We start from the raw sequence: 26,303 nt of genomic DNA on the forward strand, positions 1-26,303 counted from the left end.
CTCTTTTTGTACTGTTAGCAGCTCTTGATGATCAATGTCTGGTTTCATTGTTGATTTTTAAGGAACCAGTTTTTACTTATTTATCTTTTCTTTGTATTTATTTTCTATTCCATTAATTTCATATTTTTATTGTTTCTTCTATATTCATTCGGCTTCTATTGTAATCATATTTGCATTATCTACATAGATGTCAAAAAGCATTCACTAATATAAAACAGCCATACCTAATAAAAACTATAGGTAAATAGGAGTGAAAAGAAACTACTATTTAACAAAAACTCACAACAGCCATCATTAAATAGTAAAATACTAAATTAATTATCATTAAAATCGGCAAAAAAAGAAATATCTACCATCACCTCTAATATTCAACAACTGCCTGAAAGTCCTAGATAATGATTTAAGACAAGTAATTTAAATATTGAATATAAATATTGAAATTAATGATAATTTTATTACTATTTGTACATGTTATGATTCTATATCTTTAAATCCAAAATAACCCTCTAAAAATATGCTATAATTATAAGAAAATTTGGTAACAAGTCTAAGTATAAATGAGAATTTAAAAGATTATAGGTGCCCTTTCAATTCACTGGAAAAAATAAGTATTTAATAAATGATGTGTCTTCTATAATCTGTTTGGGATGTAGAATGCTGAAAAGACCATCACTCCCACACTAACAATAAGAAAACTCCAGAAAACCTACAAAAGTATAACTTCTCTTGAACCCATCAAAGATCAGAGATCTCAGGGTAACCAACTAGCCTGAAATCTGAGGAAAGAGAGATGCTTCCAGGGAGAGACAGGTCATGAGGAGTGGCTCACCTAGAACAGAGCAGGGGAGGAAAATGGGGCAGCCAAACAATCTGGTAAGACTATTTCAGCTAAAATGACGGGAGAGAGAAGGTAGAGGCAATACATAGGGTTAAACCAGTGCTTTTTTTAAGATGGAAAAAGTTTGAAATTCTTTTCCAGTGAAAGGACCATTTGAAGTGGCTACAGAGGTCCCTAATGACCAGAAACTAACCCATTCAGCTATGAAGATTCATATTTCTACTCAGAGGTATATAGAATCTCTAATGATCGTTACGTATGAAGTTTTTTAGACTCCAACAAGGAAATAGGCTACAATTCAATTTAGATGTGGCAAATAATCTGCTAAAATACCCACAAGAATACACACCAGCAAGTTCCAGTGTATGGCACCAAGAGGCCCCACACTCGTCCCTTCCTCTCTCAATGGAATAAGGGAGCAGAGTCCCGCACAGCTGCCGAGAGGTTACCTCCTAGCTCTAGTCCTTGACATTAGGCCTTAGGTTAAAAGTCCGTGACTTCCATCAAAGTCACACTATGCAGGAAAGGCATAAGTTTTCCTTCTTCTGGCCCGTGGTTGCCAGGGGAAATCAGGGCCCTGATATCTTGGAGTATGCATCTCTTCTCTGACTATAATTTCTTCCCCTTTTGGTTTCAAAAATAAAAGTAGGAAATAAAAAACTTCAGTTTCCATTCCCATAATAGAATTGGTGTGCTAGTTCAAGCAACAGAAAAAGAATTTAATATCAAAAGTATATTTCTGTGTATATCTGCCCACTCCTCTCTGAGGGACTTCTGCTCTAGCTCTCTTTCAAAGTTTCTTTCCTAGGGGAAAAAAGTCTTGTTGTGTAGTTGCCATTGATCCAATTCACCTGTTTCTGGACTATGGCTCAGCACAGGTTTTTTGTGGGTTTTTTTTTTTAATTGAGATATGTTCACATACCATAAAATTCACCCTTTTAAATTGTACAATGCTGTGATTTTTGGTAAATTCACAAAGTTATGCAGCCATCATCACTATGTAATTCCAGAACATTTTTATTAGCCCACAAAGAAACTCTGTATTCATTAGAAGTCACTCCCCATCCCCCCACTACCCGCTGACAAGTCCTAATTTACTTCTGTTATCTATGGACTTGCCCGTACTGGACATTTCACACAAGTGGAATCATACAACCTTTTGTGTCTACCTCTTTCAGTTAGCATAATGTTTTCAAGGTTCATGAATGTAGTTTGTGTCAGAACGTTTTTTTCTTTTCTTTTCTTTTCTTTCTTTTTTTTTTTTTGGTAAAGAAGATTGGCCCTGAGCTAACATCTGTGCCAATCTTCCTCTATTTTTTGCATGTGGGATGCTGCCACAGCATGGCTTGGTGAGCAATGTGTAGGTCCATGCCCAGGATCTGAACCCACATACCCCAGGCTGCTGAAGCAGAATGCACAAACCCTAACCATTACGCCATGAGGCTGGCCCCAGAACTTCATTTTTTTATATGACCAAATAATATTCCATTATATGGATACACCATATTTTGTTTATCCATTCATCAGTTGATAGACTTTTGGGTTGTTTCCACTTTGGGGGAAAGCATTAGGATTATAAAATCAAAGAATTTAATAGCTGTAACTGATAAAATATTCCTGTTTCTTTCTCTGGAATGTATCATTCCTCACATGATTCAAAAACCAAGTATAACCTCTGAAATATATGAAGCATGAAACAATACTATTTCTTGTAGATCATTGTGTTATAAAGTTATGTTTTAAGTTTAAATCATAGCATTTTCTCCTGGGAGCAGTGCTGCTAAATGGTTATTATCCGTGACAAAATACAACTCCCATATACAGGCCTCATCTGAGCTGTTGCCATTCCTAAAATACAGCTCTGCAGGACAACCTTCTGGCACTGGATTTTAGAGTGCTGATAAGGTTTTTTATTAGGAGAAAGTGATTATTTGCCTCCTACTAAAAATATTTTGTGGGAATATACTTTAGATCCTAAATATACCTTCTACCCCAAAATTCAAATTTTTAGAATCTATCTTAAGGTAAGAAATCTTTAGAGCAAAAGTTTTATGCAGAATGATACATCAGCATTATATATATTAGCAAAGGGAAATCTGGAAATAACTTTAAAAATTGGAAATAATTATAGGGTGACTGGTTAAACAAATTCTGCTAAATCCATTTGGGGTAATATTATACACTACACTATCAATAAATATATGTTTTAAAAGATTATATTATAACATTGAAAATATTTGCTATGGCTTTGACTAGAAAGAGCAAAATAAAAAGTAGTTTTTCAATATTTTTACAGACTTGTAAAACAGAATGATACACAGAAAAGTGCTAATAGTAATTATATTGGGGTTGTAGATATACAAGCAATTTTTTTTCTTTTTCTACTCCTTTTTATGCCTATTCTTATCATGAAAAAAATGTCTTTTTAAAGCCCAGAGACATTTGCATACAGTGAGCACATAACATACCCTACCACCAAGGCAGAGATAAAAACTGCCTGGCTATGATTTCATTTCCCCTTTAAGGTTGTTCTTAATGTTCATTTCCAGCTGATTTCATCTCTAAATATACTCATGCGGGAGAACATGAGAACACAGTGTATTGGGCCCTGAGACCTCTAGTTCCCAAGGAATGTCTACAGACACTTAACAGTACGTGTCAACTAACAGGAAGATCAGGCAACAATATATTTCAGTTATTCTTGAGTCTTAAAGACTGCATGACTATCCCCGACATAGCCATTTATGAGTAATAATGTTGACGTCTTGATCCCTGTTTGACTCAAATCTCCATGATTATTCTCTTTTAATCATAACTCGAGGAGAAAAGGGTAAGTGGTAATATTCAGGACCCGGTCCTCATCCTGAGCCTTCACAAAGGAAACCAGGCTAGGAATTATCCTCAGCAGGATAACTAATGCTCCTAGACAAAGCTCCTTTCTAAAGAGCTGACCATTCACTCTCAGGAGGCAATTCACTCTTTCTTTTCCCAGTAAAGAAATGAGTATGGCAGCCATAAAAAAAGACGAAATTGGCCCATTCACAACAATGTGGATGGACCTCGAGGGTATTATGTTAAGCGAAATAAGTCAGTCAGAGAAAGACGAACTCTATATGACTCCACTCATAGGTGGAAATTAGTATATTGAGAAGGAGATCTGATTGGTGGTTACCAGGGAAAAGGGGGGGTGGGGGGAGGGTACGGAGGGGGAAGTGGTGTACCCACAACATGACTAACAAAAATGTACAACTGAAATCTCACAAGGTTGTAATCTATCATAACATTAATAAAAAAAATAAAAATAAAAAAAAAAAAAATGTTAATGTTATGCAAGACAAAGAAACTGGGGAAACGTTCCAGAAAAAATGAAACTAAAGAAATGGCAACTGAATGCAATGACTGGATCAGAAAAATTTCAAAAAAAGAAAAAGAAAAAACAGGGAAAAAGCTGTGAAGGACATTATTATCGAGGCAATTGGGAAATTTGAATACGGACTGTATATTAGATAACAGTGTTATATCAGTGTGATAAAATTATACTGTGATTATGTGGAACAATGCTTTGTTCTTGGGAGATGCATGCTGAAGTATTTAGAGGTGAGAACTGCAATGAACTCTCAAATGGTACAGGAAAAAATACAGAAAAAGACAAAGCAAATGTTGCAAAATGTTTGCAAGGATCTAGGTGAAAGACGTATATGTATGTTAATTGCCCATTCTTGCACTTTACCTGTACATTTGAAATTTTCTCATAGTAATAAGTTAAGAATAAAATTTTAATTGCTACATTAGCAATCCATCTAAAAAAAAAAAAAAAAAAAAAGAAATGAGTATGGTCTACTAATTGTTTCAGGTTCACAGGTGCCACATTTTGGTAAATACATCAAATTTCAGGACCAAGTTTTTCCTACTTTTTAGTTTCTGAACATCAATTGTATCAGTTCCCTGAGGAGGTAGTAAAGCGCTGGTGATTTTGATACACGTAATATATTTTACAAGAAATTGATTTAAAATCAGATGTACGGGTTTACACTGTAAGATATTTGTTATCTAACTCAAGTTAATGTCTCTTGAAAAAAAATAGAATATAAAAGGTTATTTAGAGTGTGTAGAATTTTAGACAACAGTTGAAGGCTCTTAAGAAATGTTTCCACTAAGCTAAAATAGCATGATGAAATACCATTCTTTGCTGTAGAAAGAACAAGTTTGTTTGTTTGTTCCTTTTATGTTACCATTTGTGAATGCTTATCATGTACCAGGCTTTTTAAAAACATGATCTTTTATATCCTCAAAACAAGCCTATGAGATCATCGTTATGACTATTTTACAGACAAAAAGAAAAGAGGTCAACTGATTTGTCCAGGGCTAAAATGGTATAGGTGGGATTCGAACCCAGGTCTGTCTCGTCCTCCTGTGACCCCTGCCCTTGATCATGGTGCTCAACCAGCACTGCTGTTTCTCAAGCTCTGTTTCTCTCCCGAAGAAAATGGACAAGATCTTATTCTCCATCTTTCCATTCTCATGAGGAAAACCACCTTCTCCTTGTTTCTGTCATTCTATCACTCTTCTTGACAATATAAGTACTTTTATGTAGGTCACATTTCCCAAGAAAAAAAATTAGTGGCTTACTCTCAAGTTGGCTGTATTGTGAGGACACCTCACTCTCATGCTTAACTGCCTCCAAAATACAACATATGGCAAATTAGTTCTGGAGAATTTTCCCGTTAAAAAAAATGTAATCTGTGGAATGCATATCCTTATTAGTTTTCATTAAAGAAAATCTCTTTCCTGACATGAATGTTCTGTTTACTTCCTGCCCTGTTTTAGTTACGTTTTATTTCATCACAAATGTTAAAGTCTTGTTTATCTTTTGTTCCAGTGTCCAAATGACTGAGCGCTGGATTTGTTCAAAAACTACCTATTTGCTTCTATGCTCTTGTGATTGTAGGCCATCTTTAAAGACATGACAGAGGGGATGTGATCTCCAGAGTCTGTGATCAAAGAGCAGAACTTTTATTCCAGGGGAAGTAACTGACTGAGACAATGCTAACAAGACCACTGTTAATCATTGTTTAAGTGATTCCTGCGTTTTACGTTAACACTCATTTAAAGAATACAAATAAATAAAATCTAAAGAAGACTCAGCTAAATTTTGGGCTTTAGATTCTCAATTCCTCTAAAGAAATCAACATAGAATTAAAATTAAAATTGTGAAAGAAACCTTAGCATGTGTGATGAGCAATAATTTATTCGTATGAATATTTATTGAATACACACAATATGCACAGCACTGTGCTGCTTTTAGTGAAGGATGCAAAGATGAATGGCGGATTCTCTGCCCTTAGAAGCTTGCACTCTAGTGAGGGAGAGGAGAAATGTACACACAAGGTTGTGTGTGATGCACATTGTAAAATATGTGCAATGAATTAATACATCAGGTCAGAGAAAATAGACATCTTATTTTTCATAATTATAAAAGCAATGAAAGATATTTCTGAATAAGGAAATATGTAAGTAATTAATATTAAATCAGAGCAATACTTTTAAAAGCTATTTTCTTAATTATTTATATTTCTCTTAACTTATCATGAGCCATCTTAATAATTTTTGCTTTAAGTCAATCTAAACTCTTTGTTAGTAAAGTGGTTAGCGTTTCTCCCTCACCACCATTGATGTGACGGGTACAAATTTAAGTCTCTTCCTGTTAGAAATAAAATGAATAAATAGGTGGCAGTTAAAATATATCGTTTTGGATCATGTGAATTATTCACCCTCCTTCCCTGTGATCTTTCAGATGGGAAAATCACACAAAGTACTTGCTGGAAGGATAACCATTACTTTTTAATATTTCAAGTTATACGGCAAATAAAGATGAAAGTTAATGATATTAAACTGTTTATGTACTTTAAGTTGATTGTTAAACTCTGCCTGAACTGACCAAATTGTTCTAGATAGACTAATGAAAGCAAGATAGAATTTCTGTTCAGAAAGGGATGTGGGGAAGTATTTCAAAATGTGTATTTCATGTTATATAAAAAATCCTACTTGAGATTTGATGTTTATTTCTAATAATTCTTCAGTCCCCAGTGGCAATTTATTTTTAAGTTCCTCTTATACTAATTCCAGTTTACATTCTGGAAAAAAACAGTCCAATCTTCACTCATTAATTTTCACAGCCCTTGAAAGGTCAGTGGCTCTCCATGCTAAAATATCTCTGATTATAACGCTTTTATGAACAGAGGGAACAGTTAGAAATTCTGATTCTGATCAGGGAGCTGGAATGATGTGAGAGAAAAAAGAAAGAAGCCTAAAACAGCTAAGTAGGACTCAACTCTTGGGTTGGATCAAATTTATGTCTCCATTCTACAAAAGGTACTTATTAAACATATATTATGGTCCAGACCTCCCCCTATGTAAAATCTAAGGAAGAAGAAATATCACAAAAGAAACTGAAAAGCATCTCATGCTCACATGGCCTGAGGGCTAATCAGGCCAGGCTGATAACAGATAATTTCACTTCTCCAAACCTAGTTTTCCTCATCCACGAAATGAGCCAATTATGCATACCTCCAAAGAAACTGCGGGTTAAAAATAAAAAATGTAAAGTAGCTAATAGAATGTCTGACACATTACAGACCATCCATAAATGTTAAGCTTCTAGCTCTGGTCAGTTCTCCCTGCCTTGGTTACAAGAATATAGGGGTTATAGGAGAAATATAACCAGTTATAAAATCTAAGTTCTTTGAAGCTCACCATTCCTACTCTTATTTCCTCATACCTCTCCAAGCAATTTTGCCTCCCAAGTCACCAAGTTGCTGCGATTGTTCAGGACTCTGCAGAATTCAGGATTCAGGGTAACTGATCTGGCCGTGAATCTATAGTTGGCAGTGGGGCATGGAGGGTCGGGGAGGCATAGGATACAAGAACTAAAAATGGATTTGAGATCATTAAATGAATAAGGATATTAAGTAAAACTTCAGGGACACAATTCTTGGGATAAAATGGTAAAAGTAGCAAATTTTCTTGGCAATCGGATTGAATCAGTGGTTCTCAAACTCTTGTCTCAAGATCCTTTTACATTCTTAAAAATTATTGAGGACTTTGAAGAGCTTTTGTTTATGTCCACTGTGTCCACTGATATTTACCATATTAGAAATTAAACTGAGAAATTTTAAATATTTATTAATTTTAATAATAATGTCCATTATGTATTAACATTCAGGTTTACGAAAAATTTCCCAAAAAAAGTTAATAAGGAAGACAGCAGGATTTTACGTTTATGCAAATCTCTTTACTGTCTGGCTTTACAAAAGAGGGCTAGATTTTCATATTTCATTTCTACATTCAATCTACTGTGACATGACACATCCCGCAGTCTCTGGAAAACTTCACTGTACACTTCTGAAAGAATGAGTGTGCACAAAATACCATCTCATTATTATTACGAAAGTTGTTTATTAAACAATTAACATCTCATTATTATGATGAAAATAGTTTTGACCTCGCAGATATCTGGAAAGAGTTGGGGGCCTCCCAAGAGCCTATAGATCATATTTCACATCCTAATGATTGATTGATATTTAAAGATGTTTTTTATTTCTCAGCTATGTCCTGGAGAATGTGGCAAACTGCAACCTGTAGTATTCTTGCTTTTGCAACTGCCAAATTGATAAAGTAGAAACAAAGTCAAATCAAACTTTTAGTGTTTAGTTTTAAGAATATAGAAAAACCTGAAAACCTCCAGGTATCTAAAGGACAAATATCAAGTACGATAATTTTTCCGATGAAAATTCTACATGAAGTGAAGCCTTTCTCAGTAGAAAGCCACTTTTCTTTCCCAGGATACTTTGGCAGCTCATCTTGCCTAATTAATAGTAGGTGGTAGTACCTTTTGCTGGCTTAGTGGCATTTTCATGAATTGAACAAAGACAATAATAGTGAACAGGAGAGGACGGGCATAGCGACAGTATGTTTGCTTCCATCAACTTGGTGGCAATCTTACCCATAGCTTTGTAAGTAAAAGAAGTTATTCAACTAAGTAACATTGCTAATTAATAATAGAAAAGGCATCCAAGAGAGCTACTTTTTACAAGGAGTAGATTAAGTCTTTAGGATAAAATTAATCTTTATAAGTACTAAGACTTCAAATGAAAAACTTATGACAGTAGAATTAAATAGTTATATTTAACTGCAGAATATTGCTGATTTCACTATTATGCTATAAAACTTTCTTAAAAATGGAATAACTGGGGGCCAGCCCCGAGGCCAAGTGGTTAGGTTCACGCCCTCCACTGCAGGCGGTCCAGTGTTTTGTTGGTTCGAATCCTGGGCGCAGACATGGCACTGCTCATCAAACCACACTGAGGCAGCGTCCCACGTGCCACAACTAGAAGGACCCACAATGAAGAATATACAACTATGTACCGGGGGGCTTTGGAGAGAAAAAGGAAAAAATAAAATATTTTTTAAAAAAAAGGAAATAAAGGTGTAAGGACCACAAATGTTTAAAAAAAAAAATAGAATAACTGCATTAAAGTATCCATTGCTACTGAAACGGACCATATCAGGTTTTTTGTGGTCAGTTATGCCGACAGACTTGTTCAATCTAATGCTAAGCTCTTGTTGAAAAGTCTGACGATTATAAAAGTTAAAACCTTTCATTGGAGAATAGAACAGAAGTCTATATCAAAAGGTGAGAGGCTGGCTGTTAGGTATGACAAGTCCAAAAGGTGCCATCGCCAGGTCAGGCACTTGGCTCTAGACATACAGGAACAGTGGTTCAGTGTTTAAAAATCTCAAAGAGCCTTTCAGTGTCTACTCCCTTTCCTGAAATCCTATTCCCTCTTTTAGAGACAGAGAATGCTTGTCCTATTTATTTAGCTTCTCCGTTCAACATTGAGGAGGGTTATCTGCATATTAGTATGCAACTGAAATTTTAACATTTTTATTTAATCTTAGCTTTGAAGATATTAACGTGGGCAAAAGGCACATTGCATTCTGTTTGATGTTTTAAAATGTTGAGGAGGGAAAAGGAATAACTGCTGGAAACAGCATTTAGTAAAGAAATTCCTTTAGGTATAAAATAAATTCACTAAGACAGAGGGAGTCATATAACTTGAAGCTGCTTACAATGAATAACATATTCCAAGGTGGCCAAAGTAAACTTTTCTGATTGACAAAGACAATAAAAAAAGCAGCAAAACCCACTACACCCATGTTCTTTTCTTTGTTTTCTTGCTCCGGCCGCAAAATTTTAAAGGGCACATGACTGCTAAGGCAAGCAGAAATTGCAAAAAACAAATAGTGGTTCTCTCTTACCCACAAAAACTCTGGTTAATTAAAGAGGCTGTTACGGAACCTCTTAATCTCAAGTTCGTGTGCCTGATGCACAGCAAGCCAAACACTGAGACATTAGTGCTTGGAGATAGAGAAAGGCCCCATTCAAGTTGGCCACGACGAGAAGATGGGAGCATGGGTTCACTAGCATCCGCCTTATCAAGAGCAGCAAGCAGGGGGCATTTTATAGAGCTAAGTGCCATGGCAGGCGGAGCTGGAGAAACAAAGGGGTCTCTCCTGATAAGCCCCTGGGCAATCTGCACTGGCTGCTGGGGGCCGGCCATCCTGTGATCTCAACCTCCCCAGTGCATTCTCTTTCTTCTGAAAAACACACTCACAAATCCTGGAGACCCAGTCACCCCTCAAGTTAAACAAGAAAACAGCAAATTGACAAGATTCATCTATGTCTGTGCTGGGAACAAGGTCCAAAGGCAGTCATGTTGTTACTGAATATCTACAGTAACCGTCAGGTACCCAGCTTCAAGACCAATTATACATTAGCAATATAACAAAGCCTAGGCCCTTGAAGCATTTTGATTTTACACTGGTAGTAACAAAGGAGTATGAAAGAGTAAGCAGTGGTTTAAAAGAGTCCCAGGGTTTATAGTAACAGAGGTAAGAGAAAGTTCAGGTTTCTCCTTAAAGCAGAATGAGGAAACCCAAAGGTAAATTTGGCAGTGAAAATAACACCTGATGCATAGCAACTAGGATGTGCCAGGCACTGTTCCTAAGCATGTCACTTCCACAATGGTGCATTTACCTCCTTACAACAATTCTTTGAGGTAAGCACTAGTTTATTCCCCTCATTCCCCTCATTACATCTAAATAACCCATAGGGCAAAGAAGAATTACAAGGGAAATTAGAAAACATTTTGAACTGAATAAGAATGAAAACACAAGGTATCAAAATTTATGAGATGCCACTAAAACAGTACTTAGAAAGAAATTGATAGAGGAGGAGAGACCAAGACAGCAAACTAGGAAGCTCCTGAACTTCGCTCCTCCCACAGATGCACCAAATCTACAGCTACACATGGAGCAATTCCCTCTGAAAGAGATCCAGAAACTAGCTGAGTGACTCCTACACCTCGGGTGAATGAGAAGATACCCACATTGAGACAGGTAGGAGAAGCTGAGGCACATTCTCACCACAAACACCACCCAGGGGAGCGCCATATAATCAGCAGGGAACCCTCAACTTTCCACTTCTCCCTGAGAAGTGAGGGGTGTGGACCACACATCTAACCACCCCAGCCCCACACAACTCCCACCCAAGGGACAGACCCAAAGGCACCTGGCTCTTGAAGGCCAATGGGGCGTGCATCCATGAGATCCACAGGACTGTGGCAAACAAAGAAGCAGTTCTTAAAGGGTGTGTGAACACTTGCCACAGCTATCCCCTCAGAGTTCAGCACAGAGGGACTGGGCAAGTGCACCCATCTCCCACGCCCACTCAAACGATAAAAACGGGTCACGGGTATCTCTCTAGAAAGAGCTTATACAAACATCTGGAGCCCCACTTTTTCCAGCTGCTGCCTGAAGGATGGGACCGAATTGCCTAGTTCTGATAGCCAACATGGCTTGCATTCACTAGTCTCACAGGATTGTAGCAAACGGAGAATCAGTTCTTCAGGGTGTACATGTGAGCACTTGCCACAGCTGTCTCCCCAAGGCTCAACACAGAGGGAGCGGGCAAAAACACCCATCCCCTAGTCTCTCACTGAAAGGGGTCTGACTGCATGCTTTACAAGCTGCTGCCTGAGGGTTCAGCTTCTAATTTAACATACATCCAGGGGCTGGCTGCCATCTTCCCCTGAGACCAGGTGAGCCAGTGGCCACATCCTCTGTGCCCTCCATCCAGCTCATTCCAACAATAAAACCAAGTTCCCAGTATCTGCTTGGAAGGAAATTGTTCACAAAACTAGCACCCCAACTTTTGTGGCTGCCACCAAAAAGCCTGTTGGCTTTTAGAGCTAGGTGATTTGAAGAGAAATTAAGAAAACAATCCCATTTACAATTGCATTAAAAAGAATGAAATATCTAGGAATAAATTTAGCCAAGGAGGTTACTCTCGTTTCAAAAGTGCAGACTCCAGAACCAATCTGCCCAGATTCAAATTCCAGATCTTTTCCCAGTAACTGCACAACCTTGGTCAAGGTAGTGAATTCCCTGTGCCTTGCTTTCCCCTCTATAAAATGGGCACAATAATATCTACCTCAGAGGATTTTGTAAGAATTAAATGAATTATTACGTGACAAGCACTTAGAACAGTGCCTGGCTCATAGTTAGCATCCCATATAAGTTAGCTATTTTCTGTTTTTCAATTTATGTATTTATCTCTTGAATAAATTCATTCTTTTCACTTTTCCTTCCAAGTGGCCCATCAGATGCAGCTGCAGAGGATAATAGGAAAGAAGCATTTTTCTCAGAAAGCAGAAAGAGAAACCATGGAGAATAAGGTAAAAAGATCACCTCAGAGAGTTGCCATATTGGCTAACCATAGAACTTACTTTTCCTGTTTTGATTTTCTCATTCAAGAGGATATAATAAGTGCTCTGGATTTTGATATGTGTTTGTGTGTGTGTGTGTCCCGTTATACACTTTTTCAAATATGAATTTTCACTGGAGCTATCTTGTTCCTTTTCCACCCTTGTATATTGGATGTTTGGGGTTCCTAATAGTGACGCTCCCAGAACTTACCCCCTACCACTTCGTATTCATTCTAGGCCCATTAGGATCCATTAGGATCCAAGAGTTGGATCCCAATATAGTTCAAAGTCTCATAGCAATACAAGACCTGCTGTAGCAAGAAACAGGATCAACACAAAAAGGGTTAAAAGAACTGCCAATTATTAGCAGGAAAACTGGTGAAATCCAAATAAAGTCTGTAGAAGAGTTAATGGTATTGTACCAATGTTAAAACCTTAGTTTCACAAGTGTCTTGTGATTATGAAAGATGTTAACATTTGGGGAAACTAGGTGAAGAGCACACAGGAACTCTCTATCTTTGTACCTTTTCTATGAATGTAAAATTATTCCAAAATTTGAAAAAAATCTAAAGAAAAAATCTTCAAAATTAAAAAGATAGGAGAATTTCCAATCCATACTGACAAGAGCCAGGGAAGCATGTGGAAGAATGAATTCTAAGTATATTTAGACCAAAAGGTCCAGAATATACAACTCAATAGGTCCAGATTCATTGACATAAGCGCATTCACTTAGGTTTCATATTTAGTATTTTGGTTCAGCACCTAAGCGGTGTTAATAATCTGTTAGGTTAGCTAAATGAAGCCTAGATTAAGTGATAGCTTGTGGTTAATGAGGTCAAAATGTCAGAACTTCCTGGAATACTATGGAAGAAGAAGTCTAAAGGCTCAGGAAATAGGGTAAGTTAAAATGGATCTATTATGTTCAACCAGCTCCGCCACTCACAAACCATCCCTTTGGGAGGACCAAAAGGACATTGCCTTCACCAAAGCATGAATAAACGCATTGGGAAGAGAGGTGTCAACATCCTTGAAGAGCTCTGTAGTGGCTATCTTCCATAGGCCAGAAATGTGGTGGGGAGTGTTGCAGTAGAAATGAGTTTCTTGATCTCGTTGAGAATTATAAGATCCCAGAACTGTAGAGGCCAGATGGTAGGGTTCAACTAGCAGAAATAGGAGGGTGAAATTATGAAAGAGATGGAATGAAAGTGCTGTTTGACGTATATAGAAATAAAACTTCTAGATCTGCTGGGCAGAAAAATAACTCAAATCACCCTAGTGGGGATTCACAGACTCTTATCCAGCTCTCAGAGCTAGCTCCCAGACAGAGTCCCTCAACTGAGAGAGAGGCTTGCAAAATGACAACAGGAATATGCTGTGAATTTTCCCCTTGAGCCTTCCCCAGGGAGACCAGAGCCCTTTTGCCAGACTGACACTGCCCTTTGGAAAGGGAAATAACTAGACCTTCTAGAAATTTTTTTTTTTTTTAAAGATTGGCACCTGAGCTAACATCTGTTGCAAATCTTTTTTTTCTCTTCTTCTTCTTCTCCCCAAAGCCCCCCAGTACATAGTTGTGTATTCTAGTTGTAGGTCCTTCTGGCTGTGCTATGCGGGACCCCACCTCAGCATGGCCTGATTAGAGGTGCCATGTCCGTGCCCAGGATCCGAACTGGCGAAATCCTGGGCTGCTGAAGTGGAGCGCACAAACTTAACCACTCGGCCATGGGGCCGGCCCCCTTCTAGGAAGTTTTAGATACTAGTTCTGAATTTCTGCTCATCTTTGGAATCCCAAAATGCCACCATAATCCGCTAAGCAAAAGTAGGTCTTATGGAGTTTTGGCCTGAGTCTCATAGGCCCAAGAGGATGCAGACCCATCCTCTGGTTATTTCCCCAGTCCTACAATGTATAGTATAAACAGATATGCTTAGTAACTCTCAGAATCGCAGCATCGGTTCCTTTAGAAGAGATAGGGCTTTTATGATAGAGAGGGCCAAATGGAATCATCTAAAACTCTTCCACGCAGACAGGAAGAAAGGAAACCAAAAGTAAGATCACATTTCTGGTTGAATTTCAGGCATTAACACCACCATTAAAGGCCTGAGACATGCAGGGCTGGTGATTCCTAACACATCTTCATTTAACTTGCCCTTTTGGCTGGGGCAAAAGTCATTGGTTCTTGGAGAATAAAATTGCGATGCCAAAGGAAGTTATGTTTCCAAATCTGTTTTCTTAGCTGAAAAAATCTAGCACAGTCTTTGGCAGCCGGTGTGCAGCTATTAACCTGTTCAATACTATTTTTTTAGTTGGATAAGAGAAAACAGAAACAATTTGCATGTACCTGGCACTGACAACAACATATTACCTTATTCTAAGACTATGTCAAACCTCTTACTGTCATAATATGGTTTGGAGGGAACTTGATCATTCTGCTATCCTAAAGACCATCATACTGATCCACTACATTGATGTGCAACAGATAAGCAGAATGCACCAAGCCTTACTAAGGTATGCAAATGCCAGAGAACAGGAGATAAACTTCAGAAGCCTGATACATTGGTAAAGTTTCTAGAAGTCCAGTGGTCTAGGACATGGTGGAATGTCTCTTTTAAAGTGCTAGAATGGTATGAGTCAATGTAAGTTATAATGGTGTAAGTGGTTTAAATGATATAATAGTATGAGTTGCTGCATCTATTGTGAAGGAAGAGGTTCAACATTTGGTGGCTTCTTGAATTTTGGAGGCAATATCTACAATATTTAGATATGTTGCTCTGATTCATTTACCAAGTAATTCATGAGACTGGCCATTTTTAGATGGGCCTGAATAATGAAAGGGTCTGAAATAGGTAGATCTAAACTGCCACTTGGTCCTTACGACCAGCAGACCTGATGACTTTGAAAGTGCCTTTGGCAGACAGAGATACTGTAAGGTGCTTCTGATATGCCCCAACAGAAGAATCACAGCCTAGGCCTTTAGAGTTTTGTTATATGGCAATGGTATCCTTTTGTAACAAACATTATTAACATGAAAGTAGTTCTCAGCTATCTACTGGACCCAGGCAGATACTGAATGCCCAACCTAGGGCTACCAAGTGACTATGCAATTCTAACTGAATCGTAAACTGAGTGTTATCTGATCTACCAAACCATAAATCAATTTCTCTGGGATCTAGGACTTCCTCTGTTGCCACCACACTCTCTCACCTTTCATAGAGATAAGAACGAGTGCATGCGTCATAAAAAAGATAAGTGCAGTGTCCACACAACAGTGTCTGAGCCTGGAAGTGCAATATTACAAGGGACAACGTAGAGAGGATGGGCATGGCCCTGGTTGTGTGGCCACAACAGTGAGTCAGGAGATAGCAATGCCTCCAGGTTGGTGTCCACCCACCCACTGGCACAGGATGCAGTCTAGGCTTCCTAACTGATTGATCAAGTCAGGGTAGGAGGAAAAACGAGAGATTGTGAAAAGTCATATGTAAGCTTGGGTCCTGCACTGTATTTGTCCCACTCCAGACACTTCCATGCTCTCAGTTTTCTGGATCACTAAAATATGGTTAAGAAGAGAGAAACCATTAAGAAGATATAATACAGTAGATACAGCATTAGACAGGTCAAGCCAGTCTACCAATGGGATGGAGAGCAGACTGATGAAATTTGTCTTTTTAAGTGGCCTGTTCCAGCACTTTATTGCCACACACTCTGCAGGTGATATGTTCTTGGAATAGCCATAGGATCCTATACTAGGAGGCCCAGCTTACTATTTCCTGGGGCATGAAGTGTAAACTAGTGTCTGACTGGAGGGGGTCTGGATAGCCCAAAAGTAAACAGCATCATACCTCTGATGCTTTAACTGTGTTTGTGAGCATCTGCAACTGGACAGCCAATGCCTCTGCTCTAGTATATGAATCAGCAGAAGACCCAGTGGTCATGGTTGGGTGGGACTGGTTAGCAACTACCCAGAGGACCTACCTTATCAGACAAACCATTTTATTATTTAAATTGTCATAGGAGGGGATATAATTTTTAATTCCTTCCTGTTCTCATCCTCCAGGTGGTCTGGGTCCTCCCCTAATATTCCCTTTATGTCACAGACTAAGCACTCAGTCTGATTATCACAGCAAGGGGCCCCTACACCCTAATTTTTTTTCATAGAATATAGTTGGGGACACCTTCAAGGTTATTCTATTTGGCCCCTTTACTTAAATGCCATAACTACATAGCCTTCCGAGAGGCAGCCTCATTGTGGAGGCCCACCCAGCAGCTCTGTCAGTTCCCTTCGTTTGATTTAAGGTTAACCCCTTCATGACAGTGAGGGGCAGTGATCATAAGAGCCACACACTTTCTATGCCTCCCTCTTCTTGCTCTACATAGTGCCCCTAACAACATTCTCTGTCTCATACTTTTTAGTGTTGGCAGAACACTATATACCCTGGTTACATGACAACTTACATTGCTCTGGTTATAGGAAGTGAATTACAGAAATGGTCCATTTACTTGGTCTTACTTCATCTTAAATTCTTTGTACATTCCACCCATCAGAATATCCTAGTTGTTTCACCTGCAGTTTCAGTTTATTCTTCCACTTCTTCTTCACCTCCTATGTAACTCCCTTAAAGGCCTTAAAAACAGCCCCATGGAGTACTGGCAACCTATATCTCCCCAGGTCTTGACATTCTTAGCAAATTTATTGCTTAAGAAGTTTAGGGCTTCAAAGGACTAGTTCCTGCAACCAGTTAGTAATGATCTATCCCAATCCTTGAAGCTAGTCATGCTGTCCTGTTTGGGCTTTTCCCACTTTCAGAGTTGGTCTTTGATTTGTGGTTCCTTGGTATGCTGGGCCAACTGGCCTACTTTTTGTGCCAGTTGTTAAGCGAACAGTGTCAAATGACCAGGCATCAAACACACAAGGCCTATGATAAAACTCCTGAGAAAGAAGCAGTAGGTGGGCAGGTGCTCCACTGCCTGTCACACTCTGCGCTAGGACCCAGGCATTCAGAAGGTCAGACGTTAGACTCAGAAAGAGCATCCTGGCCCTAATGCTGTGGGAATTTTGATTGGGAAAACTAGCCCCTCTCTGTCATGATTACGGTTCTGGATCTAAGTTGCAGATGTTGGACCAGTGGCTTGATCTATCATCACCTCAGAATTCTACCAGCATAGAGGTCCTTAAATGCTCAGCTGTAGATGATTTCCACGGAGCTCAGCAAAAGGCATTCTTCAAATAAATCTACTTGGTCATGATATGTTTCCTTTTTATATCTCCTTTTAAAATAGCAAACCCGAGATGGCTATCCCTGGAAAGTCCTGTTTGGAAGACTGGTTCTTGCCTAGTGTCTGGCAACTTGGCTGGTAAACAATTTCCTGATAAAAAAAAAAAAAAACAACTTTCCTTAAATGACAAGAATGGCTCACTGTGCCTGAACTCTTAAAACAATGTGGTTTGTGCTGAACGTCTACTTTCCTTCTGGGAGTCTAGAATTGTGTTTAATTACCACACAGCATTTTTTAACACTAAAAACTGTAGTGTCAAAATAACTGGGATGTAGGGAAATAAGCATAAGAGAAAGGTCAGTTACTGCTAAAAGTAGACCTGTTTATTGGAGATGAAAATATGAAATATGAAATTATCATAGAAATACAAGTAACTGCAAATTCAACTGAATTCAACACATATATTGAATGCCAATTCCATTAGTAGGTGCTATAGGTGATTTTAAGACATCAGCCAATTTGTCTTTACAAATTAGGTCTGATCTAATAAAATATTGCAATTAAGTCCTGAAAATCAAGCACTTGTGATAGGTTATTATGTTAAGAAAGAAATGCTATGAAAATAACACCTTACTTAGCTTAAATAAATGCTGTCAAAAATATTTCAAAAATATTTCAATTGACTGTGGTGTTCCTTATGGCCTCCAGATCTAGACAGCCTAGGTTGCAATCCAAATTCTACAGCTTACTAACTATGTAACGTTGGGCAAGCAGCTTAACCTCCCTTTGCCTCAGTTTCCTCACCTGTAAAATTGACATAATAGTTGCACTTACTTCATAGAATTGTTACATTAAATGTGTTAATATTTAAGTAAAGTACTTGAAATAGTGCCTGAGACATATAATAAATATGTAAGTTTCTGCTATTGTGATTATCATCATATCACACTGTCGAAGAAAACAGGAGACAGGTTATATTTCCATTTCCATCCATTTACATTTGAGCGTCTTTGGGCAAGTCACTCATTAACATTCCTGGGCTTCAGTTTCCTCCCCAATGAATTTAAGAAATGAACTTCAGGATCTCAAAGATTCTCCCTGGTTCTAAAATTCCAAGTCTATTGAGGAATTCTTTTTTTATTTACTGTCCCCTAATTCTACTCTGAGCATTTCTGTTCAAAGTTAAGTCCCTATGGAACATATTGTTTATACCACTCATTTCACATGTACTACATTATATTTCTACATGTGAATGTGTGTTCTTCATGAACCTCCCTCCAGGCCAAACAATAATGACTTTAGAAACAAAGGACCATTCTTTCCTCTTTTCACATAATAAATATTGATTCTTCATTCTATCGTAATGCATGTATTGAATAGGCACCAAACACTTCTAGCTAGGCACTGAGGAAAAAAATAAATAAAATCTGATTCCTGACCTCAAAGAATTCATTACAGTAGACCAACCAATGAAATATAATTACAATATGGTGTGATAAAGGCAACAATAAAGGATGGAGTGACCAAATATGCTTGAATGGCTCACAGAAAATTATTTTTCAGAAGAAACATGAACTCCGTCTTGAAAGATGAGTAGCAATTCCCCAGGTGGAACTAAAAATGAAACAAAATAGTCCCTTGTTATAACATATCTCACGCATATATGATGGAGCTGTTGTATCAAGTTTTATTATACTTATGCTGACAAGCCCTTGGTTTCCCAGAAGCAAGTGGTCATCCCTGATGTCAGTTATCTGAAGTAGACATGTGTCTTCAAAACATCTTTCTCTTCCCCACCATGACCAATTCATCACCAGATCTTAGAAAATATCACCTCCTACATTTTTCTCGAATTTGCTCACTTCTCTATATCTGCACTAACTCCACCCTAATCCAGGCCATAAGCATCTATCACCTAGACCATTGGAATAGACTTCTGGCCAGTTTTCCTCTATTTACTATTGCCCTCCTCCATAACATTCTTCAAACTATGGCTAAAATGCTATTAAAAACTAACCATGGCCTTTGCCCATCCTGAATAATTCAAACCAAAAACCATTAGGTAGGGCTGGCACAGTTGTGTCCATATTGGGCAGAGGTGATGGGATGGGAGGGTGAGTGACTACATATTGTAGCCCTTTCAGGTAGAGGTGGGTGTCCTGGTGGGAGAGCAGCCTGGCATAGGTTGGAACCTGAGTGAAGTGAGCACAGCATCATATAAAGTGTGGGAACCCAAGTGGGATGAGGAGGGTGACAGGCACAGGGCAGGGATAGCATCAGCAACATCCCCTAATTCCTTGCTCATGTACACTGAATTTCTTTTTCAGTTTTTTTAATCTATTGTAGTAATACCTTTTTCAAACCTTTGCCTCCCGTAGGTCAGTTCCCCATTATTCATTCTCACAGCACCATGCATTTTCCTTTCCTAATCATAGGTTTGAATAATTAACGTGTCCTCCGTTATCCTATTTCTTCAGGGCAGAGCTATGTCTTTGCTCACTACAGTATCACCAGTAGCCAGTGGAGAACAAACTATTTTAATGGATAAATGAACTGTTTAAGATCAGTCCATCCACCTGCGCCTTGACTCTGTCCCTCTCTCCCATATCTGCAGCCTCCTTCTCTCTGTTTTGACTCCTAATCAGCTTTTAAACATGTTTAAGTCATTTAGACGAAAAAATCAGAGAGAGAGAGGAGTGTGGATAACTCCTCAGTTCTAGCTTGGATGACTAAAAAGCCAGGTAATACCATAGAATGCTCCATTGTTCACACATGCGCGCGCACACACACAGTCATAAATATTTTCATTTCTCTCAAGTTTCCTAATGCTTCTTCAACCCTCTAGGCTAACACTACAATCAATGTCACTTCGGTCAAGCTTGCCTTTTTCCGCAGAATTTCACCTCTCTGCCCCACCCACGGGAAAAAGCCTCTACAGCCCTGCCTTTTAAGCAAACTGTCGCGGAGCACCGGCACGCCTATACCCGCCCTCCGGGTTTCCCCGTCACCATAGCGACGGGAGCAGGAAGGGGCGGGCTTCGGCACCCGGCGTCCGGCCCGCGGCGTGCGCCATCCGCATTGGCGTCGGGGCGCGGGCTGCGCGGGTCCAGCGTGTCTCTCGGCTCCGGGTTGGAGCTGAGCCGGAGCCGGATTCCGGGCGGACGGCCACGTCAACCTTAACCTACACCGCCCTCCCCACCCGCGCCCTCCGCCGCCGCGCCCGCCAGGCCTGCGGCGGGTCCTCTCAGGCTGCGGCCTCCACGCATTTCCCACAATGCCCCGCGCCAGGCCCCGCCCCGCTCGCCGTGGAGACCGGCGCGGGAGCTGCCGACCGGAGCTGGCCGCACTCGTCGCTGCCGGTGCGGCGTGTCCTCCGCGTCCCGAGTGCGGCGGCTCGGCGCTCAGACAGTGCGTGTCCTCCCGCGCGCACAGCTGGCGCTCTGCCAGTGGCGTCAGCGACCGGGAATTGAGGATGGGGAAGTAGCTGCAGGAGGCGACCCCGCAACACCGAGGTGGGCATAGGCCGGGGACCGGGGCTCTGCTGGAGCCGGCAGCGGCCTTGGCCCTCCGGGAAGGGAGGACCGAAATGCCTGTGCGCTTGAGTCTGCCCTCTTCACCCCTCCTGCGGCCGGTTGGTGGTATTCTCGTTCCCCGTTGTCGTCTTCCCTATTACCTGCACCACCCTGCCTCCGCCAAGCGGTTCCCCTCTTCTTGCTCCAGTTTGTTCCTTGAGCCTCAGTTGCTCAGGCTGCTTTCTCCCTGAGTCCGGTCTGAGACTTCACCCCTAGCAACACTTGACAGTCTGTTTCACCCAAAGTCTCTAGTCTTCTCCTCTCCCCGCATCCTGTTCTGGAATGATGGCAGCAAGAAGGCGTTCGATTTGCATTTACCTGCAGCTCTCACCTGTCCCCGCAGCTCGGCACAGAGCAAGTCAGCCACACCCACGCCGGCTGAGAGCAAACGCTAGGCAGGAAATGCCCCTTGTCCCAAAGTGATGTTTGAGAATATGGTATCTTTTTTTTTCTAATGATTATGTTCTACTTTGGGAATTTGTCAATCAGTGTCACTATGTGTACAAAGGTATTTTTTGGTGGCTTGAAAAGGAAAGATTAGAAATTAGCCAAAGCCCATTCACAGGTAAGGAAAAAAAACAATTTAAATAGACATTTAGAATTAAATGAAGAAAGTTTCTAGGAAGGTTTGATTTTTCAAAGCATTACGAGCTGTTTGGAACTAAAGTATACTAGTTTAAAGGTGATCTGATGAAGTGAAAATTAGTTTCACTCTACACAGGTGAGCGTGTCTAAAGAACTGATTCCCTTCTCTTTTGTCTCTTTTTCTATTTTTATTTATACCAAACAGAAGCTTTGCAATAAAATTACACTATTAACTTGCAGTTATTATTCTACTGTTTTTATAAAATAGTCTCTACTTAAACATAATGTAAGCGCCTTCTGAGAAAGCTCGGAGGGAACAAACGGCCTACTAGGTGAGTTGTCTAGTGTAACTGTAAATTCATTGCTATTTTTGGAAGGGTTATATGAAAGATACAGACTGTTTGGAAGGACTGTGTGCTTCCTTTCTAGTCCCCCTAAAGGATATTTCGTACAAGTGAAATCTAATTAAAATGAGAACACGATAGCCTTAAAGGGGTGAAGAAGTTGCCAGAAAGGAAGCAGTATTAGAAAAGGGCAGTGCTTAAGCTGGGTAGAAAAAAGAAGAAAACAGTCTTTCCCCTGCCCTTGTGTATGGGTTCTGATGGGAGCAAATCAATGAGTTGTTTGTTTTTAAAGGGTTCTAGCTAGCTACAACCACACACTACCTTTATCTTTTATCTGCTATCTTGAGTGGTTTCACAAATCTGGCTATCTCGATATGGAAGCAGGGAAGGGGACCCGCAAAGAGTAGAGCCTGGCCCGCTCACCTTGATTTGCTAGGTAATGGAGATTGTATTGCTAACCATGTTATTTAATAAATAGTGTTATTGCTGGGTTTTGTGGTTTTTTTTAATGTATTTTAACTACCTGGTTTCGTCTCTTTAGATTAACATTTGGCAAGACAATTTCAGGATGCTGGAGTCATTCTTGGAATAATGTGGACAGACGTTCTCAAACTTGTGTACATCAACTGGAACCAACGGCATATCTTAATGTTCACTTAAACCAGAACTTGTATAAGAAAAAGAATGGGAGTCTGGTTCAATAAAGATGACTATGTCATAGACTTGAAAAGGGTCACTGTCTGTTTTCTAATAGTGTATATGGCCGTTTTAGTGGGCACAGATCAGGATTTTTACAGTTTACTTGGAGTATCCAAAACTTCAAGCAGTAGAGAAATAAGACAAGCTTTCAAGAAATTGGCATTGAAGCTGCATCCTGATAAGAACCCGGTGGGTAAAAATTCTTTTTAATATCTGATGAATGTATTTTAGAAAGTTTCAGTATATTTAAATTATTTTAAATAAGTGCTCAAAATGCTTAAGAATAATCACATCAAAAATCATAACTCAAATTCTGTACTGAAAAACAGAAAAAGCAAAATGTTCTGGTTTAGAACAATGTGAAGGAATGTCAATACCGAAAATGCAATTCTCTCTTAATTTGAAAACTAATTTCCAGATTACAGATGTTAATCCCAAAGGAGAGAATACTGTCTGTGAAGTAGTTTTCTTGTAAAGTAGGTTAAGATCAAGTATTGCAGAACAGTAACAGAAAAATTATTTCCTTAGAACTTAGAGGGTATGTCTTGCTAAAAATGGCAGCAATTGCTAATAATAGTATGCTTCAGCTTTCACTGGTTTTTCCCATGCACAAGTATAAGCCCAGAGTCAGAAAGTATTACAAATTGAAACTTGAGAGTAGTCAAATCCAGTTTATTCCAATCATAAATACTTGATTATGTATTCAATAATGAAATCTTTCAAAACTAAAATAGTTTTAATTCTTATGGTATTTTTATAATTTAATTTTTTCTTAATGAGATTTGACACTCTTCAAGGAGAAAGATAAGGTTATGTTATAATTTTCTGTTTTCTGGATAGAATTTTTTAAATAGGACTTTTATTTTGTTTGCATAAAGCTGAGTGATAAAATCAATATTTCTTGAAAACTCTTGTTAATTGGTAATCTTTCCCTGAGATCTTCATTCTCTTGTATTTAGTTTTTATTTTTTCAGATCGTTCTTTAAAATTTCAGAATGTGTGTTTTTGTTTCCATGTGAAAGATGGTAGCCCTTCTACAGCTGAGTATTATTTAGATGAAAGCATTCTTCAGAAACCAATTGTATGAAACAGTAACAAACGAGGAACGTTTCTAATCCAGTTTTGAGTTGTTACTCTGATGTTAGTTCTTTTGGGGCACATACTTTTTTTAGTTAATATGTTGGTTTTGCCTCAAATAGAAAAATAACCTACAGATTTCATTGTCATTGTTTTAGGGGTAACATTAATATTAAGGGTTTCCAAGGGTTCATTAGTCAGTTTTTTCTCAGTTGCATTTCTTAGAAGGTATGACTTATATTGTATGACTACATCTGTCATCCTTTTGAGGCATCAATTCTCATTTCTCTGTTACTTTCCTAATTTTTTTTTAAGATTGTAGTTCTTTAAAAATCCTTTTTATTTCAACCCACAATAGCCCATTTCATTTTGTACTACTACTCCTTATCTTGGTATCTATTCTCCTAGAAATCTCAGGATTAAATTAAATCTACATATAAGTTCTGAAGACACTTGATTGTGTATCTGAAACAAATATTTTATGTAATATTTTTAATAGAATAATGCAAATGCACACAGTGATTTTTTAAAAATAAATAGAGCATATGAAGTACTCAAAGATGAAGATTTGCGGAAAAAGTATGACAAATATGGAGAAAAAGGACTTTCAGATAATCAAGGAGGAGGCCAGTATGAAAGCTGGAATTACTATCGTTATGATTTTGGTAAGATGATATGATATTCCTTAGAAATTCTTGTTTATTATTTGAATAAATTTAGAAATTAATTTTGTTTCACCACTTAGTTTATATAGTTAATATATGGCACCTTGACTCTCTCTTTAATATGACATGGGAGCAGAATTCAAAAGGAGAGTCAGTGATATGTAGATATTATCTGCACAGATAAGAAAGTGTTTTGGTCATAGTCTTGTTAAATACTTTTAAAGTAAGAATTGCTATTTAATTTAAAAACATTTGCATTAGAAGTTAAATATTGAAGCCTTTCAATATTTTTAGAGCATCGTATTTTCCAAAAAAGATTAAAGTTTCCTTTAGTTTAATAGTGACCACTTCAATAGAAATGCCATCCATCTTAATTAATAATGGTTAATAATGGTTTAATAATGGTGTTGGCAGGAATAAGGAATGAGGCAAGAGCGGAGGGAGTGAGTAAATTAAAGATATCAAGGGAGGGAGAAAATAAACACAGGTATCAAGGCAAGAGGGAGTGTTCAGACATCATGTCTTTCTCTTCGTCATTAATTAGCTTCGAATGCAGGCTAAGAACTGAAGGATGCTTTATATCAGACTAAATAAAATATTTTAATTTTATATCTGAGTGTTTGTTTCTCAAGACTGACTTTCTTTTCAAAATAGTATTTGCAGGTCTATTCACTACAGCTTGATGGTCTATATCAGGCGTAGGCAATCCACATTTCACAGGCTAAATCTGGCCTGCCACCTGCTTTTGTAAAGTTTTATTAAAACACAGTTATGCTCATTTATTTACATAATGTCTATGGCTTCTTTCACACTTCAGAAGCAGAGCTGAATAGTTTTAGCAGAAACCATGTCCCACAAAGCCTAAAATATTTACTAACTGGCCTCTACAGCAAAAGTTTACTGACCCATGGTCTATGTCCATCACTAATATTATTTAGGTATTTTGTAGAGTAATAGGAATTTTCTCACGTTGGTTTTAATTGTTATGGCAAATAAAAATTTTATTAATTTTTGTCTCTACCTCTGCACATATTCTGATTATAAGACTTTTAGCAATAGAACATATTTGTAAATGATACCACATTAAAAAAGAACATATAATCTGAAAAGTGAATGAGCTCTGTACTCTAGTTCACAGTAATGTACCGGTGCCAGTTTCCTGGTTTGGATGTTGTACTAAAACTACATAACATGTTGCCACTACGGGAAGCTGGGTGAAAGGTACATGAGAGTCTGTACTATCTTTACAACTTCCTGTAAGTCTATAATTATTTCAGAATAAAGTTAGAAAACATGTAATAGAAATAATTTTCTGTGGAGATGGAATTACGTGAATATTAGGAACCCACACACACCCCCCCATGACGGTCCATATCAGGAGACTAGTGTTTTTTGATCACTCTGTAAATGTATCACCAGTGGTATTATTTGTTCTTGGCTTTTCTCTTAATTTGTTGCATATTCTTCAAGTTTAAGATTTACTACAGTA

General features: G+C 38.6%; 2 protein-coding genes across 6 annotated transcripts in view; one reads left to right on the top strand and one right to left on the bottom strand.

Moving 5' to 3' along the window:
• The window catches only part of LOC138918632 (uncharacterized), a 43,154-nt gene extending 20,139 nt beyond the window's left edge, over positions 1 to 23,015 (bottom strand). The window contains exons 1-3 of the mRNA XM_070240746.1: positions 22,977 to 23,015; positions 20,756 to 21,538; positions 19,419 to 19,486 (exon numbers count right to left, since the gene is read on the bottom strand). Coding sequence (XP_070096847.1) covers positions 19,419 to 19,486; positions 20,756 to 21,538; positions 22,977 to 23,015 — 890 coding nt within the window. The remainder of the gene's footprint in view (positions 1 to 19,418; positions 19,487 to 20,755; positions 21,539 to 22,976) is intronic.
• DNAJC10 (DnaJ heat shock protein family (Hsp40) member C10) overlaps positions 12,556 to 26,303 on the top strand; it is a 53,299-nt gene continuing 39,551 nt past the window's right edge. The window contains exons 1-3 of one of the 5 annotated variants that reach the window (XM_070241393.1): positions 12,556 to 12,633; positions 22,915 to 23,261; positions 24,649 to 24,814. In XM_070241393.1, coding sequence (XP_070097494.1) covers positions 23,058 to 23,261; positions 24,649 to 24,814 — 370 coding nt within the window. In that variant the 5' untranslated portion in view covers positions 12,556 to 12,633; positions 22,915 to 23,057. Of the gene's footprint in view, positions 12,634 to 20,926; positions 22,010 to 22,670; positions 22,810 to 22,914; positions 23,262 to 24,648; positions 24,815 to 26,303 lie in introns of those variants that run through there. The other 4 variants (XM_023622156.2, XM_023622157.2, XM_070241392.1 and 1 more) reach the window with 4 other exon arrangements.

The sequence above is a fragment of the Equus caballus genome, chromosome 18 (assembly GCF_041296265.1).
Source record: "Equus caballus isolate H_3958 breed thoroughbred chromosome 18, TB-T2T, whole genome shotgun sequence".
NCBI classification, from domain to species: domain Eukaryota; kingdom Metazoa; phylum Chordata; class Mammalia; order Perissodactyla; family Equidae; genus Equus; species Equus caballus.